The sequence below is a fragment of the Electrophorus electricus genome, chromosome 22, assembly GCF_041902795.1.
Source record: "Electrophorus electricus isolate QZ-2024a chromosome 22, ASM4190279v1, whole genome shotgun sequence".
Taxonomy (NCBI): Eukaryota; Metazoa; Chordata; class Actinopteri; order Gymnotiformes; family Gymnotidae; genus Electrophorus; species Electrophorus electricus.
Window position 1 is genome coordinate 1,230,001 of NC_137518.1, and position 25,479 is coordinate 1,255,479.

Here is a 25,479-nt window from a genome sequence, read left to right on the forward strand (position 1 = left end):
TTCTGCATTGTTTAGTTCCAAGAGCTTCTGCCTCTAAACTATAATGTTAAAATGTTATTTCTAGAAGGAGAACCAACCATTTGCTAAGTGCTGAGAATACAGATATCATGTGTCTGTTAGTGTGTTGACTACATCACTAACTTTAGCAGTCTAACTACTAATCAACTGACATTCTGGGCCATAACAAATTATTTATTAGAAATAATTTATTATTTGTTTATTATTTATTGATTGATTGAATTAAAAATTCTGCATATCCTAACTCCAGATGGGAAGTCCTAGACTCAGGACATGTTTTCTAAAGGACGGGGACAGAGTGGACGCAGGGCGGTGGGTGAAACAGATACGTGTTACATGTCACAGCAAGCAATCTACAAGCATCACGTTGTGATCATTTTGTATTGAATGGATCCACCATAGACTCCCATTCACACTGGGTGTGCCCTCACACTAAAGGGTTAATGTGTGTTTTGTTACAGTGTGAAATGTCAGCTGAATTTTTTCTACTGCAGTGTAGATAAGAAGTCCAAAACATCCACACTCAAAAAGCCATTAAACTTAATCCTGATTGAAACCCCCCACCCCATGTTGACTTTCAAATCACTGCAGGCATCTGTACCTTCTCGCCCAATTTAAGGTAAAGTAATGGCATTCTAACAGATTCAATTGTGCAAAGTATTGATGGGCTTCTTTAGTGGAGCGTTGATGAGTAAACCATCTCTCTCTCTCTCTCTCTCTCTCTCTCTCTCTCTCTCTCTCTCTCTCTCTCTCTCTCTCTCTCTCTCTTATTCCTGTTCTATCTTATTTTCTTTTCAATCTTAAAGGATCTACATCACTTAGGTCTTTGGCTCCAATGAGATAAAGATAACAGCCATGTGCATCTGTCTACTCAGACACAGGTGGTTATTCATGAGCATGCAATACACTGGGCAGAAAAATGTTTACTTTTTTGTCTCATAAACTAAAAAATTTGGACCTTGTAGTACTGTTTACACTACATTTAAATCTGTTTTTAGAATGTTTATATCAGGTATGGTTTTTAAGTGACACAGCAATTACATTTTACATGTGTACATTACTGATTCATAAAAAGGCTGCCCTTACAATTAAAATATGTAACTTTTAAAATGTTCTGGTGTGTGGTTTTACATTTTTATCTATAATGGACTAGATATTCACATAATAACAGGTGAACTTAAAAAATACATTTCATTGCACTGATGGATGCGAGTCCCTGCCTTGTGGTGGTTCATTTCCCCTCTTTGACATCACCTGGTCACGCACTTTGACTGCTGTACTTTACCAAATGCAAAGAATGATATTATAAGTCTTCTCCCCGAATGCCATGGAAGTACTGTCCACTCGCAGATGTTCATCCTGCTAGCTAATCAGGCATTTGAGGGCTTATTTCAGGAATAAAACAGATGACAAGCCTGAAGATGTTTTAGAATCTTTTTGCTGAGGTCACATACTCACTTTCCTTCCTTACTGAGATGCTCATTAGTCTAATTAACATTGTAATTGCTACTTGCCTCTTTCGAACTTCTGGCTTTCTGATATTTTCTCCTCTTATGGAAGGAAGGTGACCACGTCAGAGATTTATAGCCATTGAAATACTTCTTAGTGTGATTAATATAAAATAATAAAGCCTGTTATTCACTTTTTAAAATTAATACAAATTATCAACAGAAAAGCTTGCTGTACTCAAATTCAAATAATTTGAAATTGATTTCCATTTAAATGATTTTTTTTCTGAACAACAGCTGCTAATGTTCAAAGTAACAAAGATCAAGTCATTTGCAGACTTCTCCCTTTCACCTCAATCCTACCCCCTCCATCCAAACATCTCACCAAAGCCCTGCTGCTTCCATGTACTTCCTGTGTGCGAGTAAAATGACTGACAGGCACGGAGGACCTTGATTGGCTGATACAATAAGCTACAATAGCATTTAGAGTTCCTGTTAGTGATATCTATTAGGATGTAAAGACAGTTTAGTAAAAGTGTTGCTTTAAAGGTACAGTAAGCAGTATGGCCCTGCGTGATAGGTCAGTTCCAGCAACCACAAATGGTCTAGAGTATAGAGCAGAATTCCGTCCTGACCCAGCGTGCCTGAGGTTACGAGCAGGTAAAGTAAGGGTTAATGTCAGGGTTCGGAATCCATGCTTTATCACTACTGTCTCCCTTAATCGCTGTAATTTGTCCAATTTATGTCCTCGAGGCACTTCCACAGAAGACTGGAACCAAAACCAGCCTCCACCAGAACCGTGCTCCATGAGAACCATGGCCCACCAGAACCATGATCCACCAGAACGTCTTTCACCCAGTTCAGTGAAACAGTGCTGCTGCTTGGAGAGCTAGTTTTAAAACTGGGAGCTCAGCTGCGATAAGGCTGTAGGTCTGCACTATTGACGTTTTTTTCCGGTGCTGACCTGGTACTGCTGAGGAAGTGTCTGTTCTCACCGCGGACAGAACTCTGAAAGTCATGGCAGTTTTCTTTCATGCACTCAGTCTGAACAATACTGAATAGATCTGTTTCTTTTACATAATGAATGCATCCACCTCTGACTAAATTGATTTATTTGCATAAATGCATACATACCCTGGGAAATTTATGTAAGCTTTTAACACAGAAATACAGCATGCACAGTTTCCCCTGTTTTATGACCTAATTGTTATGGCCTGTATTAAATTCAACCTAGTTAAGGACCCTTCACGACTAGAGAGGGAAAGTAATTTAAAGGTTTTGGCAGAACAAATGTGAAAATGGAGAGAGTGAATGACACCATGGTTCCTGCTCTACTGGGCAGCAGGGCGGTGAAGAATAATCCTTTAAGACAAAACAGGGTGTGCACAAGAGCGTGAGACAATCGCCCACGGTGTCGTCTGCTACGCCGGGTGGCGTTTACAGTCAGCCACTCCTGACTCGTGCAAGACACACATCACCTGCTCCGGCGATGAAGGATAATTTAATGAGGAGCTCGTGCTCTGGTGGGCCTGACAGGTGCGAGAGTAGATCTGCTTTCAGAAGCATATTCTCTGCTGTCCCATGTCTTTTTGCCCTTGGATCGCAAACACCCACCAGCATAAAGACAACGAAAACAAAGTCACACTAAGTTAATTTATTTCTGTCTTTTTAACTTTCTAAATTGCAACCACAATCTATTTATGTTGTAGTACAGTGATTAGGGAACATGGTCTAGTTAAAATAGTCTAGGTTTAGTCCCAGCTCACCATAAAACCTCCATCCAGAAAAGCACTTATACTCATGTACAGTATCTAATACAAGTTCTTGATTAAATATGAAACTACATAACATAACATTGATCAAAAATAAACTACATTTTACCATTTAGATTCTGATTATTATGAAACACTCTTTTAGAGTATAAATACCACGGCATCTCTTCCTCAATATTTCTGAAATGTTTGCTTGTCAGCCAAGCTTAAGGTGAAACTTCCAGGAGTGGAAAGTTTTAAATAGTCATTAAACAGAAGAGAAGGAAGTCTTCGTTTCCGTTGAGGACCGGATTCTGTGTAACCCATCAGTTAAATAAAGGCGTCTATTATTTAGCGTCAGTTCAGTGCATCAGACTTCAGTAACTGCCCTGGGGTCCCTGCATGAGCGCTTTCATCTGAGAAGACACACCGCTGTCGTGTTCACACCCTCCCAATGTGTGATCCAGATCCTTTTAATTTCACCTGTAGCACCGGTGATGTGTTCGGGGTAATATGTGACCGGTACGAACTGTAATATGGTCTTATGTCAGGATCCATCTCGAATCAGTCCTCCGCCACGACTGCAACGTTCTTGGAGGAATGAAGATGAGTCTCCTTGACAACCAATTTCAAGAAGATACATTTTATAATCCATATAAATGGCTTTAGCGTTCAGCTGGCATTTACAGTAACCACTGAACTGTATCAATAGGCTTGGCTTTTAGTTTATGACGGTGCTCACCAGACGTGTCTAGGACAATAAAGTGTGCACAAAGGAGAAATTATTGTGTGTGTGTGTGTGTGTGTGTGTGTGTGCGCATGTAGATGAGTGTGCGTGTGTGTGTCTGCGTATGTAGATGTGTGTGTGTGTATGTGTGCGTGTGAGCGTGTTTGCGTATGTATGTGTGTGTGTAGCTATTTATGTTGCGATCAGCCATGCTTAACCGCACATGGGTTTGCATCTCAAACTACATGCTGCCTGTGTTCTGACAGTATGACTCCGTATACCGTAATAACAGAATTTAAAAAAGGGAAAGTCGAGCGGTAACCAGTGCTGAGGAAAGCCAAAAATCCCGTCAGTGTCAGACAGTTTGGGATGAGACGCTTCTGTGGAGACGTGCTGATGAGTGGTCTCTCCAGCTGGTTTAAATGTAAGCCCCCTTTTACGTATCCCGTCTTTAAAGTAAGCTCTGCTGTTACGAGCGGCATGCCGATGTAGCATAGCCTGGGGTGTACCTCCTGCGAGGACATTTCAGGCCATCCTTTGAGTCCCCGTCTCCTAATAAAGCTACAGAGTGCGAGGAGACAGCATCTCCGGTGGATCTCAGCACCGGGTTAACGCGCCGCCGTGAATGGCGTGCGCTGATGCAACTGTACGAAACAGACATTATGAACTTTTCCCCCCAAGAAATTCCTCTTTTTCTTCCGTTCTGTTCTCCTGCTGCTAATCGTTATTAATTTTGCTCTCAGAGCGAGTACGGCGGGTCTGGCATGATAAATACGTTAGTCACCTTTCAAAGTAATGAGTTTGCGTGGAGAAACATTAATATGGCGGGAAAGTGCTCATGTCGTGAGAAGCAGGAATCCAGCTGTAGATTTTTTTCCCCACCATCAGATCGTCGCTTAATTATGTTAAGCCCATGATTTATGTGCAAATCATAAGGCCTAAAATGCATTATTTCCTCGCGCAGAGCAGAGCTGAGCAGATCCATCACTCCGGATATGAAGGGGTTTGTGGTACGCTGTGTCATGTTCTCCAAACACAGTGGCATGCAGAAGTTTTAAAAAGTCTTGGTGAGCGTTCATGCACAAGATATGAACACGGGTGTGAAATAGGCCCTTAACTGCTGAGAACTTGTCATAGGATCCTCAATTCACGCATGCTAATTTATGTAAATTAGGTGTCAATTGTTGGTGGTTGTATGTGGGTTGTATGTGGGATACACATGTTGGAGCTGTACACAATACAAATTTATATCCCCACAAGGTTTGGACCCAAATCCAAATTTCTGTCAAGCTTTAAGCAGGCATAATTGATTTTCTTATGAACACTTCAGTTAAATTGTCTTTATTTCCTCATGGGGTTTCACTACAATAGATACGTTCATATTATAATAATAACAATATAATAATAATTATTATTATAATAATTATTATTATTATTATTATTATTAAATAATAAAAACTTCTGGAAGTCCTTGGGCTTTTTAATCATCAACAAAAATTCAACACATGATAGTATTAACCAATCCAGAAGCTTATGTATAAATAAACTGTCCTGCATATCCTGTATAGACTGTCCTGCATGTCGTTTATTTTGTTTGGGCGCAGGTAGCACATCAAAGGGTGGGGCGAGGGGAGGGGCTTTGGACAGACATTAAGACGGAAGACGTATGACTGAAAGGTAGTCAGCAAGAACTGCTTACTGCAGCTTTCATTTTTGAAAAGGAGACGGCACCTAAACATGACCATTAACAGCCCTGCACATTGAAGCCCCACAAACATCGAGGAGCACTCCATCATCTGGAGCTGCGGAGGTGAGGCCAGACGGCCCGACTACTGCGGCGGATCATGACAGCACGTGCATGACCACATAGCTCAGCGCTGACATCCTCTCACGGCTGCTGTGGGCAACTCCATTACACGCCGGGGCTGAAATGTCATTCATCTCCCCCCTCTATCCTTTCCTATCTCTCTCTCACGCTCTCTCTTCTTCTCTCCCTCTGTCTCGAAATCTCCGCTGCTCCCTCTTGCTAAAAAAAGGCCCGAAGAGACTCTCTCCCTCCATCACATGCAGCTCTCTCCTCTCTTCCCAAAGCCCTGGGAGCACCAGCGGAGAGCGAGTGGCTACTCTCTTTATCGCGGGCTGCGGTGCACGAATGGTGAACACGCAGACATAATGGAACTGTCCGCGGCTGTGGTCTGACAAGGCTGTGTTTCATTTTGAACAACAGGGCACCCCAGCAACTTAAAGAATTCTGAAAGAGACGAAGTTTTATGAATTCGTCCAAAAAAATGAAAGAAGACAACGTAAATTGGCAAGAAACTGCTCAAGCATTCTTTCTCTGCATTTGTCCATTTTTTACTCGCCCACATGCTTTATCTACAGAAAGGATAAGAGCTAAGATTTTACAGCCAAGTAGAAAGACGTTTCTAGCATTCAGCTAAATCCACAGAAGATCTTTCCCAGTGGCAGAAGAAAACTCACTTTCTTCATTTTTCCCTGACTTTTATTTCTTTAACCATGGGGGAGCTCAGCTGGTTAGATTCTGTAATAACTACGGTCAACCTTAGTTCAGGTGTCAGCAGGAGTCAGGCCATGTGCTAATCAGAGCTAGCCCTGGCAGAGTGCGTCCCGGCTCGGAGACCCCAGGAGAGCTCCTCTCCTCGGGCAAGACCTCGCTTAAGCCCTGTCTGCCTGCAGACGGAGACTCCAAGCTGCCCAAATCGATTCCCAGCCCCTGGTGCCGTGCTAACAAGAGTCTTCACCACACAACAAGGCCTGGCATGGCTTTGGAGGTGAAGGAGAAAGGAGAAAGGTTCTAGTGACAGGACAGCCCGTAACACAGACACAGGACAGCTGTAACACACACACAGGACAGCCCGTAACACAGACACAGGACAGCTGTAACACACACACAGGACAGCCCGTAACACACACACACACACAGGACAGCCCGTAACACACACACACACACACACACACAGGACAGGCCACAGCACACACACAGGATAGCCCGTAACACACATACCAGACACAGAGCTGGGGTGATGGGTCTTAGGTGAGCTATGTTCATGACAATGAACAGAACAATTTTCACTGAACCTTTTAGTGGTTGCAAACTAACTGAAGGGGTGGGGGTAATAAATGAAATGAATATGTCAGCACACTTTTCTTAACATGCATTTTAAAACACAAACTGCCTTGATAAATAGCTGTTTTATCACATGTTACTAAATTTATATATCAAAGAAGCTTTTAAAATCCCCACAAAATTAATTTTTTTTATTTTATTTACTTAAACTTTAGTTACTTAATTTACCTAAGTTTTTGTAAATTTATTTTGGTCAAAAAGTTTTTTTTCAGGTTTTTTTACATAATCTAATGCCTTTGGAAATTAACAATTTATTGCTTACATATTGTAATTATGCAGTATTATAATCTCAGTCTCTCTGATTGATTATTCACTAAATGTGGCATGACCTCACAATCAGATCATGGTGCGTTCACACTTGCTGGTCAACCGATCCACACTTTGGCCATTTAATGTACACCAAGGCTCTCTCAGATGCAGATCCTCCCCTCACAGATTCATTAACACTCTCTTGATCATAAAAATGTATATTCATTTAAATATACCCAAATATATACATATAGTGGGTCTCATAAGTAAGGCTGTGGTATTGACAGCATCGTTAAGGTCCCCTGTGACCCTTCCTATGCTACCATGTCCTCATCCCCATTCATTCACTTTGATGGGTTTTCTCGCCTCTTCAGTAATATTAGCTGATCCTCCCTCGCTAAGGCAGCTAGCACATAACCACCAATGACAGCTTCCTGGCAGACGCAACGAGTTCCCCGTGTGCTAAAATACATCCTCTGTCTGCTCCTGCGATTTGTGTACATTTATCTGGCTGTTGCTTAGAGTTAAAAGAGCAAAATTAAGAGGGGGAAAAAACCCACCGCAGGCTAAAGGTGGCGAGGAAAACACGATATCCCACGGAGCAGAGCAGACGCGAGAAGACCGAAGCTCTCCCACCGTGAAGCCCAGGAAAGCACCCTCCCGATTACACAGCCACGCTGCCAGCCTCCCGCCTTGGACAAAGAGCTCTGGGATTTAATAATCCCACTTTCATATTATTGTTTTTCTCTGAGGCAAGATAAGCACTTGCTGGTGGATTTTTTTTCTGTCGCACTCTATGAGTGAGGATTTTGCTTTTTTTCTCTTTTTCTTACATAGCTCTCCTAAAGACTATAGAGGCTGCCGACGTGTTCGGAAATCCGAGTTTAGGGATGCGATGGGTCTTTAATGGTATATGCATATGTGATGTGTGTACCACGAGCCAGCGAGTTCTCCACAGTTGTCAGATCTCTATAGCACCCGGGGCCGAGATGCTCGACTAGGACCTCATTCTACCACAAAAAAAAAAAAAAAAAAAAAAAATCAATTGCTCATCGTGTACTGGCGGGCCACTGCAGAACGAGGCCGAACAGAACGTGTGTAGATTCCATAGACCAGGGCACTTACACAACAATTTTAAGTCAGTTTAGATCCAAGAACTGTAGCAATTGTAGGCTAGTTGGTCTAAATCACTGCTAATAGATTCCAGAGAACTGATTGTGATAACGGTGGCAGGTTGCAGTTTGCTCCCTCTGCTGCTTCAGGGAGCATGTCTGTGTCCAACGTTGACACTGTGGTGTCACTGACCAAGTTATTTTTGTTCATTTGCTAAACAGAAAAATGTTGCTCAATATTGCGAATTTTGAGATGAAGGTATTGGCAGATCAAAGTTGAGAAACATTTTAAATATTGTATTAATATTGAATGACTATTGCATAAACATGGTAGAGTTGAGCACATTGAGGGGCCTTTTAGTGCATCTGAGCTCAGAGACAAACTTGTCTTCTTCTTTTTCTAATGATGTTATTTTGCTCTATCAGGTGTCCATGTTCCTGTAATATCTGTAAATAACTCTGAGGCCCTCGGCATGTAAATCAAAATTAATTTGTATTTTTTAATTATTATTATTTTTTGGTTGGTTTTTTTAGTAGGAAAAAATGAAATTGCCTCAGTTCGTTTTAAACAGTCTGAGCTACAGTCATATCACAGTATTGTATCAGTTCATTGAGATTCTTTAATTGAGATTCTTTAATTAAGATTCTTTAATCATTAATTCATGAGAACTCAAACAGAAACATCTCGGTTGAACTTGTGAACTCACTCTTGGCATAATTTCCATATTGGCAAGACAAGACATCAAAACCCTAGGCCTTTATCCAATATTCCTTATATCTCTGTCTTTTCCTCGCCTGGACTGTCAGGCTGCTTTGGAAAAAAAACTGGAGTAGTGTTGATTTGTGATCGTTTCTTTCTTTCTTTTTTTTTTAAGATCGTGGTTTCTGTGGTTTTCTTTTGATTTCTTATGACTTTCTTGTTTACTACCGGTGTTTTTTACATGTTTACTATCCGTGTCCAACTTTTAACTGGGTTCTGTTATTAGAGCATGAGGGTTAGATAATGCATATAGTTACCTAAAGACAGGGGTCATTTGTAAATGCGTGGTGTCAATTTTTTTACTTGATTCCTGTGTATTTTAAAGCAAATAATGCAGTTGACATCTGTATTAAAGTGGATTTCTTTTATCCGTAGTCCTCCATAGAATGGAGGGAGATCAGGTAAAACGTCCCCGTAGCAGACATTTTGAAAGAACCCTTTGTGCAGACCGATACAGGAACAGCGTAAACCCTGCAAACAGAACAAGCCGCTGAATAGTTTTGGAAGAAACGACCCAGAGAGTTATTTACAATTTCCAGTGTGTCCTTGCATGGTCTGGAGTACTGAGTGCGTGTGAGGGCTGTGTTTACCCTGCTGCCTTTTGTTGTCATAACTTGTTTAGGGTGAAATTTATATTGCTTTTGTAATGTCTGAGTTTTAGATGAAAGAAGAAATTGAAAGAGGTTGCATTGCTCGACTGCCTTTGCCCTGTACTTTCATTGCCTCTCTCTCTCTCTCTCTCTCTCTCTCTTAGTTTCCCCCTCTCTCTCTCTCTCTCTCTCTCTCTCTCTCTCTCTTAGTTTCTCTCTCTCTCCCCCTCTCTCTATCCATCTCCCTGAGGCTCAGTGACCCTCCTTATGCTGTACTGAGCTGAACTCGACCGCTGCCGGTTGGGGGGGTGAACAGGCACGCGATGTGTGAGATCACTTTGTGCGGCCCAGTGGAAGACCCCACAGCAAGGGCCAGCGCGCACAGGCGAAGCCCTTTCACCCCACCCACCCTCCAATCTCCACCCCCTTTACCCAGCAAAACTGCAGGCGGAGGCACACACTGGCAGTGGAGGTGAAGCTCTGCCCACATCACACCTGCTTTAGCCCAGTAAAGAGACATTATGACCATACAACAGACGCGGCTGTCTAGGAGTTGCAGAATTATGTAACCTGTTAGTGCGAATTACCTACACCTATAAAAGGGGCTTTTCAGACATTTGTACAAAACACTGCTTCTGTTTCCAGGGTATACACCCTTCGCTCTGTTTCTGGTCGTCCATACACTGGTATACAGCCATGGCCAGACCCTACACAGCGGTGTCTGTTTTCAGTGAATGGCTTGTAATGTGTCTTTAACCAGCTGCTGTCTCACCTATATTGCTGTAACCAGTCTGAATGGTCAGTGTGTGTGCGCAAGTGTGTCGTGACCTGCACAAGTCACCCAAATGCTCACTCACACATGTTCACACGCACGTGCATGTGCGCATACACACACACACACACACACACACACACACAACACACACAAACGCATGCACCCACCCACACATACACACACATAGACGCGCACAGATGCACACACAATCACATACACACCCACACACACACACACACATACACACCCACACAGGCATTTGCAAAAAGAAAAGGGCAAATTACTAACAGCTAAAAGCATCCCATTGAGTTCACATTGCTCCAGGGAAACTTTTACACACACACACACAGACACACACACACACATACATACACAAATATTTATGCACCACTGATATGAAGTTTGCTCACTATACATATGGCGCATTAAGAGTGACATTAACCCCCACGGTACCACCCTAGCCTGTCCCATTCCTGCACATGCATTGTACTACAACACAACCACACAAACAATACCCAGTCGTACGATGGATTAAATGCGTACCTTCATTGCTGGATGCTGCTCTGAAACCCAGCACCTGCAAGAATATAGTCCACAGCAAAACAAGCAGCAGCCCTGGATCTGATGCCATCGTGCAAATGTGAACCCGCTGTGCTCTCTCTCTCTCTCTCTCTCTCTCTCTCTCTCTCTCTCTCTCTCTCTCTCTCTCTCTCTCTCTCTCTCTCTCTCTCTCTCCCCCACTCTCTCGGACTCTCTGTTTCTCTCTCTTGCCTGCGCTGTCTTTCTCTCTTGCTCTCTGCCGGTGGAAAAGCGTGGTGGGCTCCAGCAGAACTCGGCGCACATTCGGCTGACTTGAAAAAACTGCCTGCCTGCTCTCGGGCACATGCAACTCCGCCAGGCGCAGCAAGGGGGCGTGTGCAGCCCTGTCTATCAAGATTTAGCAGCCAATTAGAGGCCAGGGTTTGGCACATGCACAAATTAAACCTTCAGAGCACCCCACCCCCCCCACCCCCCGTTTCAGCAAAACACATGAAACACTTGCTAAACATATGTTTCATACGCATGCATTTATCCCAGTAAGAACAATGTGCAAGTGTTTTCCATTACTATTTGAGGCTGTGTTTAAATGCAGATATGTATACTATACAATTATGGACACACATTATAACTTTTTTTACTGTACGATGAGGCAGAACATGACCATGTATTCACACAATACTTGAATCTATTTATTTTTCATTATATTTGGCTTGATGAGATGAATTGTGCACAACATATGCACAAGCGATGAGTGAAGATACTCAGTATCTGAACTAAAAGTGTCTTAACTCTCTTTACAACCTTTATGAACAAGGACGAGGGAAAAGACACTCTAATGTGCCACTTCACTAAGACATTCATCATCTTAATGGGTAAAAGGTGAAAGAATCTGTTTTTGGTAAAAATCGTATTGTTTATTTCACACGCGAATAAAAGGTCACATACAATCAACAAGATCTGATGGATTTCTTGTTTAATAGCTTGGGGCACAAACATGGTTCATATTGCATATTGGATTATTGTTTGCCTCTTATCTGATGTTTCCTCATGACCATATCTGATGCAATTAGTCCTTCATTCTTTGTTGGAAAAATGTCCTTTCCATATCATAACGTTCAAAATACGAAACATTACACAGTTCTCTTAATTAATGTATTAAAATTTAAATCTTTTGATGAGCTGTGATTTTGTGACCTTAAAAGGATGGAAGACATTAAAGGCAGAGTCTGAGTTGATGAAGATTGCCTCAAACAGAGTCAATACAATAACCAGTAATCACTCTGAAACACTATAGCTCACGTTTGAACTTTGACATGTACTTAATGAAAATGAACATGTACATATAGATTTAATTACTGAAGAATTAAAGAATCGTTACCCTATAGGCCTAATGATACAATTCAATTAAACATCTCGGATGCTTATTCAAAATTATTTCATTTAAATTTCATCTTAAATTCCTTGATAGAACCTGAATGTAAACATCTCTCCAAACATGATCTAAACATAGACTGCTCCAAAAGGAATGTCACCATAAACAAACAACTAAGACATGATAATAACATGGTAATAACATGGTAATAACAACAGAACCTGGTAATAACATAAGAATGTCATGCTCTCCCCAGTGCTGGTGTCTCTCCAGTGCTGGTGTCTCTCCAGTGCTGGTGTCTCCCTAGTGCACAATGCAGGTGTCTTTCCGGTGTGAGTGTCTCTTCAGCATGGGTGTCTCTCCACACAGGTGTCTCCATAGTGCTGGTGTTTCCCAGTGTGTGTGTCTCTCCAATGTAACTGTCTCCCAGCATGGGCAGAGGTGCATCTTCAGCGCAGATGTCTCTCTGGAACAGATGTCTCTCCAGCATGGGTGTCTTCCCTGCATGGGTGTCTCCCCAGCATGAGTGTCTCTCAGTGTGAGTGTCTCCCCTGCGTGGGTGTCTCCCAGTGTGAGTATCTCGCAGCATGGGTGTCTCCCAGCATGGGTGTCTCCCAGTGTGAGTATCTCGCAGCATGGGTGTCTCCCAGCGTGAGTGTCTCCCAGCGTGGGTGTCTCTCAGCGTGAGTGTCTCGCAGCGTGGGTGTCTCCCAGCGTGGGTGTCTCCCAGCGTGGGTGTCTCCCAGCATGGGTGTCTCTTAGCATGGGTGTCTCCCAGCGTGGGTGTCTCCCAGCGTGGGTGTCTCCCCAGCGTGGGTGTCTCGCAGCATGAGTGTCTCCCAGCGTGGGTGTCTCCCCAGCGTGGGTGTCTCGCAGCATGAGTGTCTCCCAGTGTGGGTGTCTCCCAGCATGAGTGTCTCCCAGCGTGGGTGTCTCCCAGCGTGGGTGTCTCCCCTGCAGTACAGACTTGCTCAAGTTTCCCTGCTGCTGTGGCTGCTGGCATGTTTGGGTGATGGAGGGGGCCGCAGCCATGAGGCTAGGAGCCCCGCGCAGGGCCACACTCTGCCTGCCAACACGACAAGCGTTCACCCACAGAACACAGGGGAGAACTTGTGCTGGCCAACAATCCCTACCTCTCTCTGCCTGGCTGCCGAGACCCCCGCTTCAAACAGGCCTGTGTGCAGAGCTCTGACTGCCAACACATTTGGATGGGAGTCAACAGCTCTGTATGGCCAAAGTTTGCATATATTGAGCGAGTTTTGATATATTGTTTTAAAGCCATTCCATGCTATACACAGTCAGTTAGCTAACGTATTTATAGCACATAGACAGCATAGAGAGTACATAGGTTCAGAGTGATTTTATTCACAAGGGAGCATTACAAACAAAACAAAAGAAGAAAGTGAAGAATAAACTTTACATTGGCCTGCCAAAACCCTTTCCAAGAGCAAAAATATGGCATTTCTCTAGCTTAAAGATTCCAGAGATCTCAATGTTGGGCTGTCACTGTGTTATCAATATGAAATGAAACTGTTGTGCGTCAAAAAGAAACATAGTTTACCAACTAGATAGATAGACTGAGCCGTACTGTTATACACACACAGAATGAGCTGTACTGTTATACACACACAGACTGAGCCGTACTGTTATACACACACAGAATGAGCCGTACTGTTATACACACACAGACTGAGCTGTACTGTTATACACACACAGACTGAGCCGTACTGTTATACACACACAGACTGAGCTGTACTGTTATACACACACAGACTGAGCCGTACTGTTATACACACACAGAATGAGCCGTACTGTTATACACACACAGACTGAGCCGTACTGTTATACACACACAGACTGAGCCGTACTGTTATACACACACAGACTGAGCTGTACTGTTATACACACACAGACTGAGCTGTACTGTTATACACACACAGACTGAGCCGTACTGTTATACACACACAGAATGAGCCGTACTGTTATACACACACAGACTGAGCCGTACTGTTATACACACACAGACTGAGCCGTACTGTTATACACACACAGACTGAGCTGTACTGTTATACACACACAGACTGAGCTGTACTGTTATACACACACAGACTGAGCCGTACTGTTATACACACACAGAATGAGCCGTACTGTTATACACACACAGACTGAGCCGTACTGTTATACACACACAGAATGAGCCGTACTGTTATACACACACAGACTGAGCCGTACTGTTATACACACACAGAATGAGCTGTACTGTTATACACACACAGACTGAGCCGTACTGTTATACACACACAGAATGAGCTGTACTGTTATACACACACAGAATGAGCTGTACTGTTATACACACACAGACTGAGCCGTACTGTTATACACACACAGAATGAGCCGTACTGTTATACACACACAGACTGAGCCGTACTGTTATACACACACAGACTGAGCCGTACTGTTATACACACACAGACTGAGCCGTACTGTTATACACACACAGAATGAGCTGTACTGTTATACACACACAGAATGAGCCGTACTGTTATACACACACAGACTGAGCCGTACTGTTATACACACACAGACTGAGCCGTACTGTTATACACACACAGACTGAGCCGTACTGTTATACACACACAGAATGAGCCGTACTGTTATACACACACAGACTGAGCCGTACTGTTATACACACACAGACTGAGCTGTACTGTTATACACACACAGACTGAGCCGTACTGTTATACACACACAGACTGAGCCGTACTGTTATTCACACACAGACTGAGCCGTACTGTTATACACACACAGAATGAGCTGTACTGTTATACACACACAGACTGAGCCGTACTGTTATACACACACAGAATGAGCCGTACTGTTATACACACACAGACTGAGCCGTACTGTTATACACACACAGAATGAGCTGTACTGTTATACACACACAGACTGAGCCGTACTGTTATACACACACAGACTGAGCCGTACTGTTATACACACACAGACTGAGCCGTACTGTTATACACACACAGAATGAGCTATACTGTTATACACACACAGACTGAGCCGTACTGTTATACACACACAGACTGAGCTGTACTGTTATACACACACAGACTGAGCCGTACTGTTATACACACACAGACTGAGCTGTACTGTTATACACACACAGACTGAGCTGTACTGTTATACACACACAGACTGAGCTGTACTGTTATACACACACAGACTGAGCCGTACTGTTATACACACACAGACTGAGCTGTACTGTTATACACACACAGACTGAGCCGTACTGTTATACACACACAGAATGAGCCGTACTGTTATACACACACAGACTGAGCTGTACTGTTATACACACACAGACTGAGCCGTACTGTTATACACACACAGAATGAGCCGTACTGTTATACACACACAGACTGAGCCGTACTGTTATACACACACAGACTGAGCCGTACTGTTATACACACACAGAATGAGCTGTACTGTTATACACACACAGACTGAGCCGTACTGTTATACACACACAGACTGAGCTGTACTGTTATACACACACAGACTGAGCCGTACTGTTATACACACACAGACTGAGCCGTACTGTTATACACACACAGAATGAGCTGTACTGTTATACACACACAGACTGAGCCGTACTGTTATACACACACAGACTGAGCCGTACTGTTATACACACACAGAATGAGCTGTACTGTTGGTTGTATGTTAAATATTCAAGGAGACGTGGCAATACTGGGTTTCCTGATATGAGCTCCTGATATGAGCTTTGGAACAACAGTTTAATTTTTAGTGCAGGTCTGACGGCTTTTTTTCTGAAACTCTAGTGATTATCGGAGGGTTTCTGTGGGATGGTGGAAGAATGAGAGAAAGAATGGCAGGGTCAGACAGATGCGTGTTGTCAGCATGAAATATAGTTGTGTGCTTGGAGTTAGCAGTTGAAACAACATTTTCCTCTAGTTTAGAAAGTGAGGCATAAACAAAACTTGTGTGTTCTGTGTGAGGGTGGAAGGTTCAAAGAAACAATATCACCATCAGACAGATGAGTGTTGTCAATCTGAAAGGGTGTTATACTCTTTGAATAAACAACTGAAATGTTATACAGTGGTTTGATTATCAAAATCACTGAATTTCAGTGGGGGTAGGGAAAAATAGACTGAGTAGTGCACTAAAAATTAATGAATTTACTTTTTCTGTTCAAGGTTATAGAAGTGTACGAATACCAATTTGACTGTCCTAGCTTGTAGACGTCTATGTGTATCAACTTTGGCTATTCAACTTTGTAAAAGTCTGTGTATAAACTTTGACAGTTCAATCTTGTAAAAGTCTGTTGAATGAAAAGCAGGAGGTGAAAAACAAGTGACCAAAGAGGGATGGAGGTGTGAAAGGAGAATGAGTACAGCTTTAGCTGTATGAGGGAAAGGGTGGATGGAAAAGTTAACTGCCATTAGGAGGAACGTCTATCCGTAACACAACAGTTTTCATCAAACATGTTTGTGACAAAATTTCCTTAGATGTTTGTAATGAAACCGAATGCCAAGCGCGCTGTAAAACATTCCTGGAGAGATGACACATTTCCGCATGGCCAGACTGAGGGAAACTTCTACCTTGTGTAAAAGTCCCCGGTCCAAACATCTGTTACTTAGGCCGACTCCAATGCTAACGGACAGCTGCCATGCTGGGTGGGAAAGAGAGAGACAGCAAACCAGGCGCAGGCTGCAACACGTGCTTCACCTACGGCTGCGGCATCAGCTGCCAACGTCGAAGTGACATGCAGAGACATATAAAGGGACCTTCGTCAGCCTATAGCGGCTTTGGCCGGTGATGTTACAGCTTTGTGCTAGTGTGTATTTTCTTCTTTAGCTCCTTAGCAGCTCATCCCCAGGAGAGGAGCCTACTGCGCGAGCCCCATAGCTGCTCCGCACGCTGCAAAGAGGCTTCGTTATTACCTTTTATTGTGCCCGTTTCCAAATTGAGCGAAAACACGACGTCCTATTTTAGACTAGTGTGTTCTCAAGCTTCTGAGACAGAGAGAGGGATGGGAGCAAGGTATGCATCTTTTAGCAAACATCCAAAACACCGACTAAATAAAATCAAGAATTATTAATTTTTTCGTCGATGGTGCGTCTTCGGATGCGGTCAAACTGTTAGCGGGGGGCAATTACGGAACAATCGCATTTACGAGCTGTAACGACCATGAGGAACAGAGATGTGAGGCACTGCGTGAGATAAAAAGGACACACAGAGAGATTGTTCAGCACCGACACATCTCACGGGCCACGGCAAAGGTCGTTACACCTACGGCGTGAAGACGTCACGCTGCGTGCTTGTACCGGCGACAGCAGGCTGCTGAAGTTGGTCTGGTAAACACACAAAACCTGATCTGTCTCAAGCGTTAGTCTTCCCGACGCCCTAAAGCAATGGGAGAGTTTCTCTTGTGCAGGCTGGGTGGTTTAAGGGTGCTGGTGGGCAGAGCACGCGCCCAGTGAAGCCCTGCACCTGTGTCAGTTAGAGGGTCAGCAAGAGCAGTTGGCATGCGGTAACCTTGAATTACCTGCATGGCTGACCTGCACGGTGCCATTTTGAGGCGCTGTTTGACGGCAGATGGTGGGTGTCGGTATGCAAGCCTCGTACATTGCGTGCAAGCTATATATAGATTAGACGTGATCACTTTACTGTTTACTGTTTTTGTTTACATATATCCTCTGCATATAACCTTCCAGGTGACAGTTGATAATTATGTAAAGATATGTAAAGAATTATGTAAAGAGGTGTGTATTATGTTCTTTAAAAATTGCATAAAAATTGCAAAAACTCACAGAAATAATTCTTAATAATTCATTTAATTAATAGTAATGAGTTTTACTAATCAATAATTAATTGTTGACATTTATTTATAATAATTAGTTTCATGTAATTTAACCAATAACAATAACAGTCCTCATACTACTACTATTACTACTACTACTACTACAATAATAATAATAATAATAATAATAATAATGACAGCACAATAATAATAATAATGCTAATAATAATAATAATAATAATAATAATAATACATTACTGACTTGAGCAGGCCAAAGATGCCCTCTCTTAATTGGGATGACTACTGTGGGAATAGCAACACATAATCCAACCCTGAGTAGGGCACAGAGGTGTTAGCATGTCAATTATGGGTAGCAACAGCTGCTCAGAGTAAGGAGGGCAAGCTAATACTATCCACTTGTACATCTGGTGGTGCTCTGAGTAATCAGAGCAAGGGGGCAATTTTAGTTCCCACCCAGGGTAAGTCCAGAGGCTTCCAGCACCACACATGGGGATAGCAGGACCGACAGGTGAGACTCAGATCACCCAGTCACCGAGAGGCGTTATGGAATTGCTTGCCAATGTTCAACATACCCATAAATCACTTTTTCCATGGTCAGGTTCAGTGCCAATTTTCAGCTAATCATATTAGGAAGCCCTGCAGCTCAGTGAACCATGACGACGGTGCAAAATCAGTAGGCCTCTCACTAAGTCACCAAACAAAAATTAGGCCACAGAAACAGGAAGAGATATCAGCAGAGACCAGATACCAACAATAATAAAACAATCATGTCTGATGACTGGAGGCAGGCTACAAGTTTATTGAATTGTTTTTTTCTTTTAGTAAAAATGTGTGTGCAACTGCATAGTAATACGTATAGTGTGATACATGCAGCAGTGGCCTCCAGTTATTGCTACCTGTAGTAAAGTAGGAGGGAAGCAGAATATGAAAAATGTCTCTGTTCTTTGTCTGCTAGAATTTATGCTGAAAATATGAGAGAAATCTAACCTTTAAGGGAGATAAATCTATTACAGAAATCATATAAAACACATATGGGAAATCCAAAAAGAACAGAAATAAAATCTGAGATTATTTCACTATATACAATTTTTCCAGATCCTTAAAGTTTTCAGGTGTTGATAATAAACTCAAAGACAGCAAAGTAAAGGTCAAATTGATACTCAGCATGGTGGTGTGCTTTGCTTTTTCTCTTGGGCCATCCTCTGCTTGGTTAAGGTGGACTCTGAGTTTAATTACCTTTGCCTTAGTCTGTTAAATTCAAGGCTTCTTGTCTGAACCTAGTTGCTTTTTTGTCGTTAGCTGTAATCACATGCTGCAGGTGTGGTTTTGCCTTGGCCCCTAGGTGTGAACTGGGGGGTGGACTCAGCACTTACTGAACTGTTAAATTAGGGCGACTCCACTACAGACATATGTGGAGTCTTAACACCTGTAGAAGGCTGTCATTGTGTTTTTCTACTAGTTACTCTCCTACACTGAAACCAGACCTTTCTAATACGTTCTCATACTTTCTCAGACTTTCATCACATACATGAACAAACCTAAACATCTTTCCAGCCTGAAATGTGTCTCACAATTCCTGTCTACAAACCCCCAGATTTCCTATCATCATCATAGACACCGCCAATCTGCTGTCCAGAAGGCCGACTTCATCTCAGCATTAGCATCCCTCCACTTCCTGCACTTCCTGGCTCTGACAGAAACATGGATCACCCCTGAGAACTCGGCGACTCCGGCTGCCCTGTCCTCTGCCTTTCCATCCACGCATTCTCCGAGGCGTCTCAGTGACTCCGGCTGCCCTGTCCTCTGCCTTTCCATCCACACATTCTCCGAGGCGTCTCGGCAGGGGCGGTGGCACAGGTTTGTTTTCTTGAAAGTGGCATTTCACCCCACTTCTCTCCTCTGCTCTTCTCAGTCTCCTTTTGAATTTCATGCTATTGCAGTGTCTTTCCCTACCAAACATCACATCGTTGTCAGCTACCAAGCTCCAGGTTCCCTAGATACCTTCACCCTCTTGAGTCAATTCCCCATTGAAGGAAATCCACGGTGATGACAACCCTGATCAGGTCACCATCACCTCACGCTAACGTCATATAGACAGCAACATGAAACAAAGAGAAGAAAATACACTTACCGCACGACCTCCTGGGACATGACATGACAGTAGTCGGCGGAGGAGGGTCCAACACAGGAACGTGCACCTGTGTCTCCTCTCTCATTGCTGGAGGAAGAACCGCCCACAACTACAAAGGAGGGGTAAAGACTCGACGCTAACACAAAAACACCTGAATAGGAAATCAAAACCGAAACAAAAAAACTGTTACGCAATTCATGTTAAGCAGTTTTATATATTGAAGTGTATTGCTTTTGTTAAAATACTGTTTAAATGTATAGTTATGAGAGAGTTTTTAATGTTTATACAGCTGTTATAGGTTTAACCCTCAGAGAAATGCTGGGAGAACCAGCTAGACAACCAGCCAATCCAATTATCCCAGAGAAAAGAAGAAATGCCTGCATGAAGCTGGTGAGGACAACAAACTGATTCAGCGAGTTGGCCACCTTGAACAGTGTACTGAATCCTCCACAGGTGACCAGTGACAGTGTATGATGCTGCCTGCATAAGGGTCGGATTCTGAAAGAGGAAAATGGATTCCTCAACTTGGGTACTGGTTTGAGGAACAGGAACAGAAACAGAGATTGCAAAGTCAGTTCAGGATAGAAGACTGTCTTACCTTCTTTTCTTGAATATTTGAAAAATATTTTTGTTTTTTTTTTGTTTGCACGTAAACACCTGGGAGCACTGTACACATGGGAATATAAAATAAATCTTCTTTCTGTTAAAAAGTTTTATTCCCTGGAGTCATGGTCGCTCTTCTTGCCTACTCCGACCACACATTGAGGCCAGTGCACCCACTCAGTCTCTTCGGTGACTTGAACCTTCCATCGGACAAGCTACATCCCTCCTGCATCCTTCCACTGTTGTCCTCATTTGACCTCGCCCTCAACCAGCCTCCTCCGACTCACAGAGCGAGCAATGTTCTGGACCCGATCTCCACCTGGACCACCACAGCATCGGCCATCACCACCACCCTCCTCCACCTCTCGGACCATCACTTTCTGTCCTTCTCCAGCTCTGCTCTTTGTTCTTCCTCCTTTCATTGCGCTCTATCACTCCCTCTTCCCTTACTTCTACTAGGATTTCTTTGCTTCCTCACTCTTACTCACTTTCTTTTCCCTCCCTGGATACAATCAATAACACTTTCCTTTCTACCCTCTCCTCATCAATGAATCTTCTGTGACCTCTCTCCTCCAGAGCTGCAAGATCTCCTATGCCTACCCCCGGCTAAGACATGCTCTGCGTTGCCACAGGAGAGAACTAATAACTGCGGAGAGGCGGTGGAGGAAAACTCACCTAGATACAGACCTCAGCTCATACCAGTATCTCCTTTCCAAGTTCTTACTGGAAGTAACATCTGCAAAATCATCTTACTGCAGAAGAAAATTTGACTCATTAGCATCTGCTCCACACAAGCTCTTTGCTATTTTATCACCTTCTTTGAGGAGAAGGTTGCAGAAATCCATCAGTCCTTTTCCACTGTTCCCACCCCTCCAAGCAACATTCCCCAACATCCAACTCTCTGACTTCTTTTTCTCCTCTCTCCTCAGACAAAATCTTTCAACTCTTGACTTCCAGCAATCTGACTACATGTCAGCTGAATCCCATTCCTTCCTGTCTGTTCCAGACAATCTCAAGAGATCTGATTCCTTACATCTTTTATTATCAACAACTCCTAATCCTCTGGATATGTACCAACTGCGTTCAAAACCACTAGGGTGGTAATAATCTTAAAGAAGGCTACACTTGAAAGCTCCAACATAAGCAATTACAGACCAGTATCGCTTCTCTCCTTCTTCTCAATTATCTCTCTTTCTTGTGGAGTCTTGCTACAAACCGGCACATAGAACAGAAACAGCCTTCATAGCAGTGACGGAGAAATTTTATGCTGCCATATCTGCCAAATTATCATCTGTCTTGATTTTTCTGGACCTTTCAGCAGCTTTGACACTGTAAACCACAACGTTCTTTTTTCTGGTCTCTAAAGCCTTAGTGTGATGGGCTCTGCATGGAAATGGTTCCAGTGCTATCTGGAGGGATGGTCCTATCAGGTTACATAAAGAGGATCCACATCCAATCTACATCGATTCTCCACCGGTGTACCCCAGAGCTCCGTGTTATGCCTTATTCTCTTTTCTTTGTATATTCACTCTCCTGGTGATGTAATATCTTCTCATGGCTTATTCTACTATTGCTATGCTGGTGACACCCAATTAACTCTTTCTTTCTCACCCTCTGACACTCAGGTTTCCAGGTGTATCTCAGCATGCTTGACTGACATTGCATTATGAATGACAGCCCACCACTTGAAGCTCAACCCCAGTAAAACCGAGCTTCTGTACATCCCATGAACTCCCAACACTTACCATGACCTCACAGCTTTCTTTGAGAACTCCCCGAAGTTGCACATAACCTTGTCATAAGTTTGGACAGCCAGTTGTTGTTCTAAACTCATGTTTCAAGTCTGACCTGGTCTTGCAGATTTCTCCTTTGTAACATACAACAGATTCGGCCCTTTCTCTCGCAAGAGTTGCCCAGGTGCTTGTGCAGTCTCTTGTGATCTCAAAGCTGGACTACTGCAACTCATTACTTGCTGGTCTTCCTCTAATAGCCAACAACTAAAGACCTCTACAACTTATCCAGAATGCAGCAGCACGACTGGTCTTCAGTCTTCCGAAGTTCATGCATTACTCCACAGCTGCGCTCCCTTCATTGGCTCCAGGTAGCTGCCTGCACCAAATTTAAAACCTTGATGCTTGCCTACAAAGCCAAAAATGAACCAGCCCCTCCATACATGATGTCAGTGGTCAAAGCCTGATCTGTACCTTGACTACTTCAAATCTCAAATACAGCTTGGCTTGAAAAACCAGGATTCAAGTCTCATCGAAAAAAGCATTGAGACTATTCTCTGTCCTGCTCCCAGATGGTGGAACAAACTTCCACTGGCTGTCCAGACAGCAGATACCCTTGCAGTCTGCACTCTAGAACATATAGTTTGATATTGTTTGTTATTACACTTATCATTGTCTGATATAGAGCTTATTCTTGTTTTACGCTTCTAGGAATCAGCATTGAACCCTGTATTTCTGTAGCAGTATTCTAGCTCATTGGTATCTTGGACTCTAACTTACTTTACTGGCTAAGGTGTATTCTATAAGTAAATGACAAAGCACTTGTGGTAGTCACTCTGGATAAGAGAGTCAGCTAAATGCCAAAAATGTAAAAATGTCGAATGTAAATGTGTGTGCTCATCTCAGATACATGAAGTTGGCGTCAGCTGAATGTGACATGTTCACCTCAGTACCAAAGACCATGTATGGCAATCAATACAATCAAAACAACAGATCAAAGCAGAGGTAAGAAGCATTGTAACGCAGTAAAGCATCGTAAGGCAGGATTTGCCCTGATGGTTCACACTGGTACTTACCCTGGCGGTTCACACTGGAGGCTTTCTCATGGCAAACATCCCGCAGACATTTATGGCATGGAGGTGGTGTTTATGGTATGGAGGTGGTGTTTATGGCATGGGAGTGGTGTTTATAGCATGGAGGTGGTGTTTATGGTATGGAGGTGGTGTGTATGGTATGGAAGTGGTGTTTATAGCATGGAGGTGGTGTTTATGTCATGGAGGTGGTGGTGTCGAATGGAGGTGGAGTCTGATTGTGGTTTCAGAGGTTTGGTGACCCCAGGATGTAACTACTATAGTTGTCCAACTGGGATTCCCAGGGAGAGTTTTCATAGTGTATGGGGGCAATACACCCTTGCATGTGATTGTAGGTATGGGATATGTTTTTTCAGATGTGAAGGTAATTATTATAGCTTTAACTGACGTATGACAGTCAGTAGCATTTATTTAATTTCTGTTGGGTATTCTCGATTATTTTCTGTGTAAAGCTATATATTTATTTCCCCTCATATTTAGATGGGAGGGACGTCATGGACGATCACTTAAGAGGTGTGCTTAAACAGGTAAAATGCAAATTGGAATATATGTTAATAAAATCTGTTCATCATTTAGCTTCCAGTAATTGTGATGTATTAACATTGTTTTTAATGAGTATCATTACATTGCCAAGGGTGCCAATATATATGTGGGGAGAGACAGTTAGAGAGAGAGAGAGAGAGAGAGAGAGAGAGAGAGAGAGAGAGAGAGAGAGAGAGAGAGAGAGAGAGAAAAAAAATTGTAGTACAATTGTAGAAAATTGTAGTGTAGTACACAAGGTTTCCAGAGAAACAGGACATTCTGGACAGAGGTCCTTCATCAGCTGTCTTCATGTCTTTCCTCCCTCCTACCAGAAGCCTCAGAGCTTCAGAGTGTGTTAGCTCTTGTGCCAGTCGTAGGATTGCACCATTATGGACTGAGATTGATGTTTTCAATTCTGGGATCTATTGGAGCCACTGCTCCAGCGCAGGGGTGACAGATTCTAAAGTCCCTGTCTTCATTGGGACAACTGTTGTGCTAGATTTTCACATTCTCTCTACCTTTCCTTTCCATCACTTGGGCCTGCCACATCTATCACATCTAATATTACCACCACCAATATGACCACACACACACACAAATGCTACAGCAAGGGGGAGCCAGGACGACAGGTCAGAAGGGAGATTCCATCATCATCCCTACACCATGAAACTGGGAACCAAGATCCAATACACCAAGCTCAATACCAGACCTGCTTACCTGAGATTGAAGGTCCAGGCTCAGCTGGGTACCAGTCATAGCAGAGAACCAAGACCAAGTGAAGTACCTGAAAGGCTGTCTGGAAGATGTGAATGCAGCCCTACAGATGATCTACTGATGCTTCAGATGCTTGTTTACAAGATGAACATCACCAAGGAACAGTATGCTCCTTGGAGAACAAGGAGGGAATATGGGGAATGTATACATATATACCCTGAAGAAGATTCCAGGTGAGCACTTTGCTTGCACAGCTGATGAAGGATCTATGGCCGAAATGTCGGCCAGAAACCTTGTGCACTTCACTATCATTTTGAATATCTCTGGTGCGGGATCTCTACCAGAGG

The 25,479-nt window shown here is 43.2% G+C and overlaps 1 protein-coding gene across 2 annotated transcripts in view; it reads right to left on the reverse strand.

The window, feature by feature from the left end:
• The window catches only part of epha8 (eph receptor A8), a 55,445-nt gene extending 44,025 nt beyond the window's left edge, over positions 1–11,420 (reverse strand). For both annotated transcript variants that reach the window (XM_081705373.1, XM_027024887.3), the window contains exon 1: positions 11,122–11,420. In XM_081705373.1, the coding sequence (XP_081561499.1) occupies positions 11,122–11,209 (88 nt within the window). In that variant the 5' untranslated portion in view covers positions 11,210–11,420. The remainder of the gene's footprint in view (positions 1–11,121) is intronic.
• Between the last annotated feature and the right edge of the window lie 14,059 nt (positions 11,421–25,479).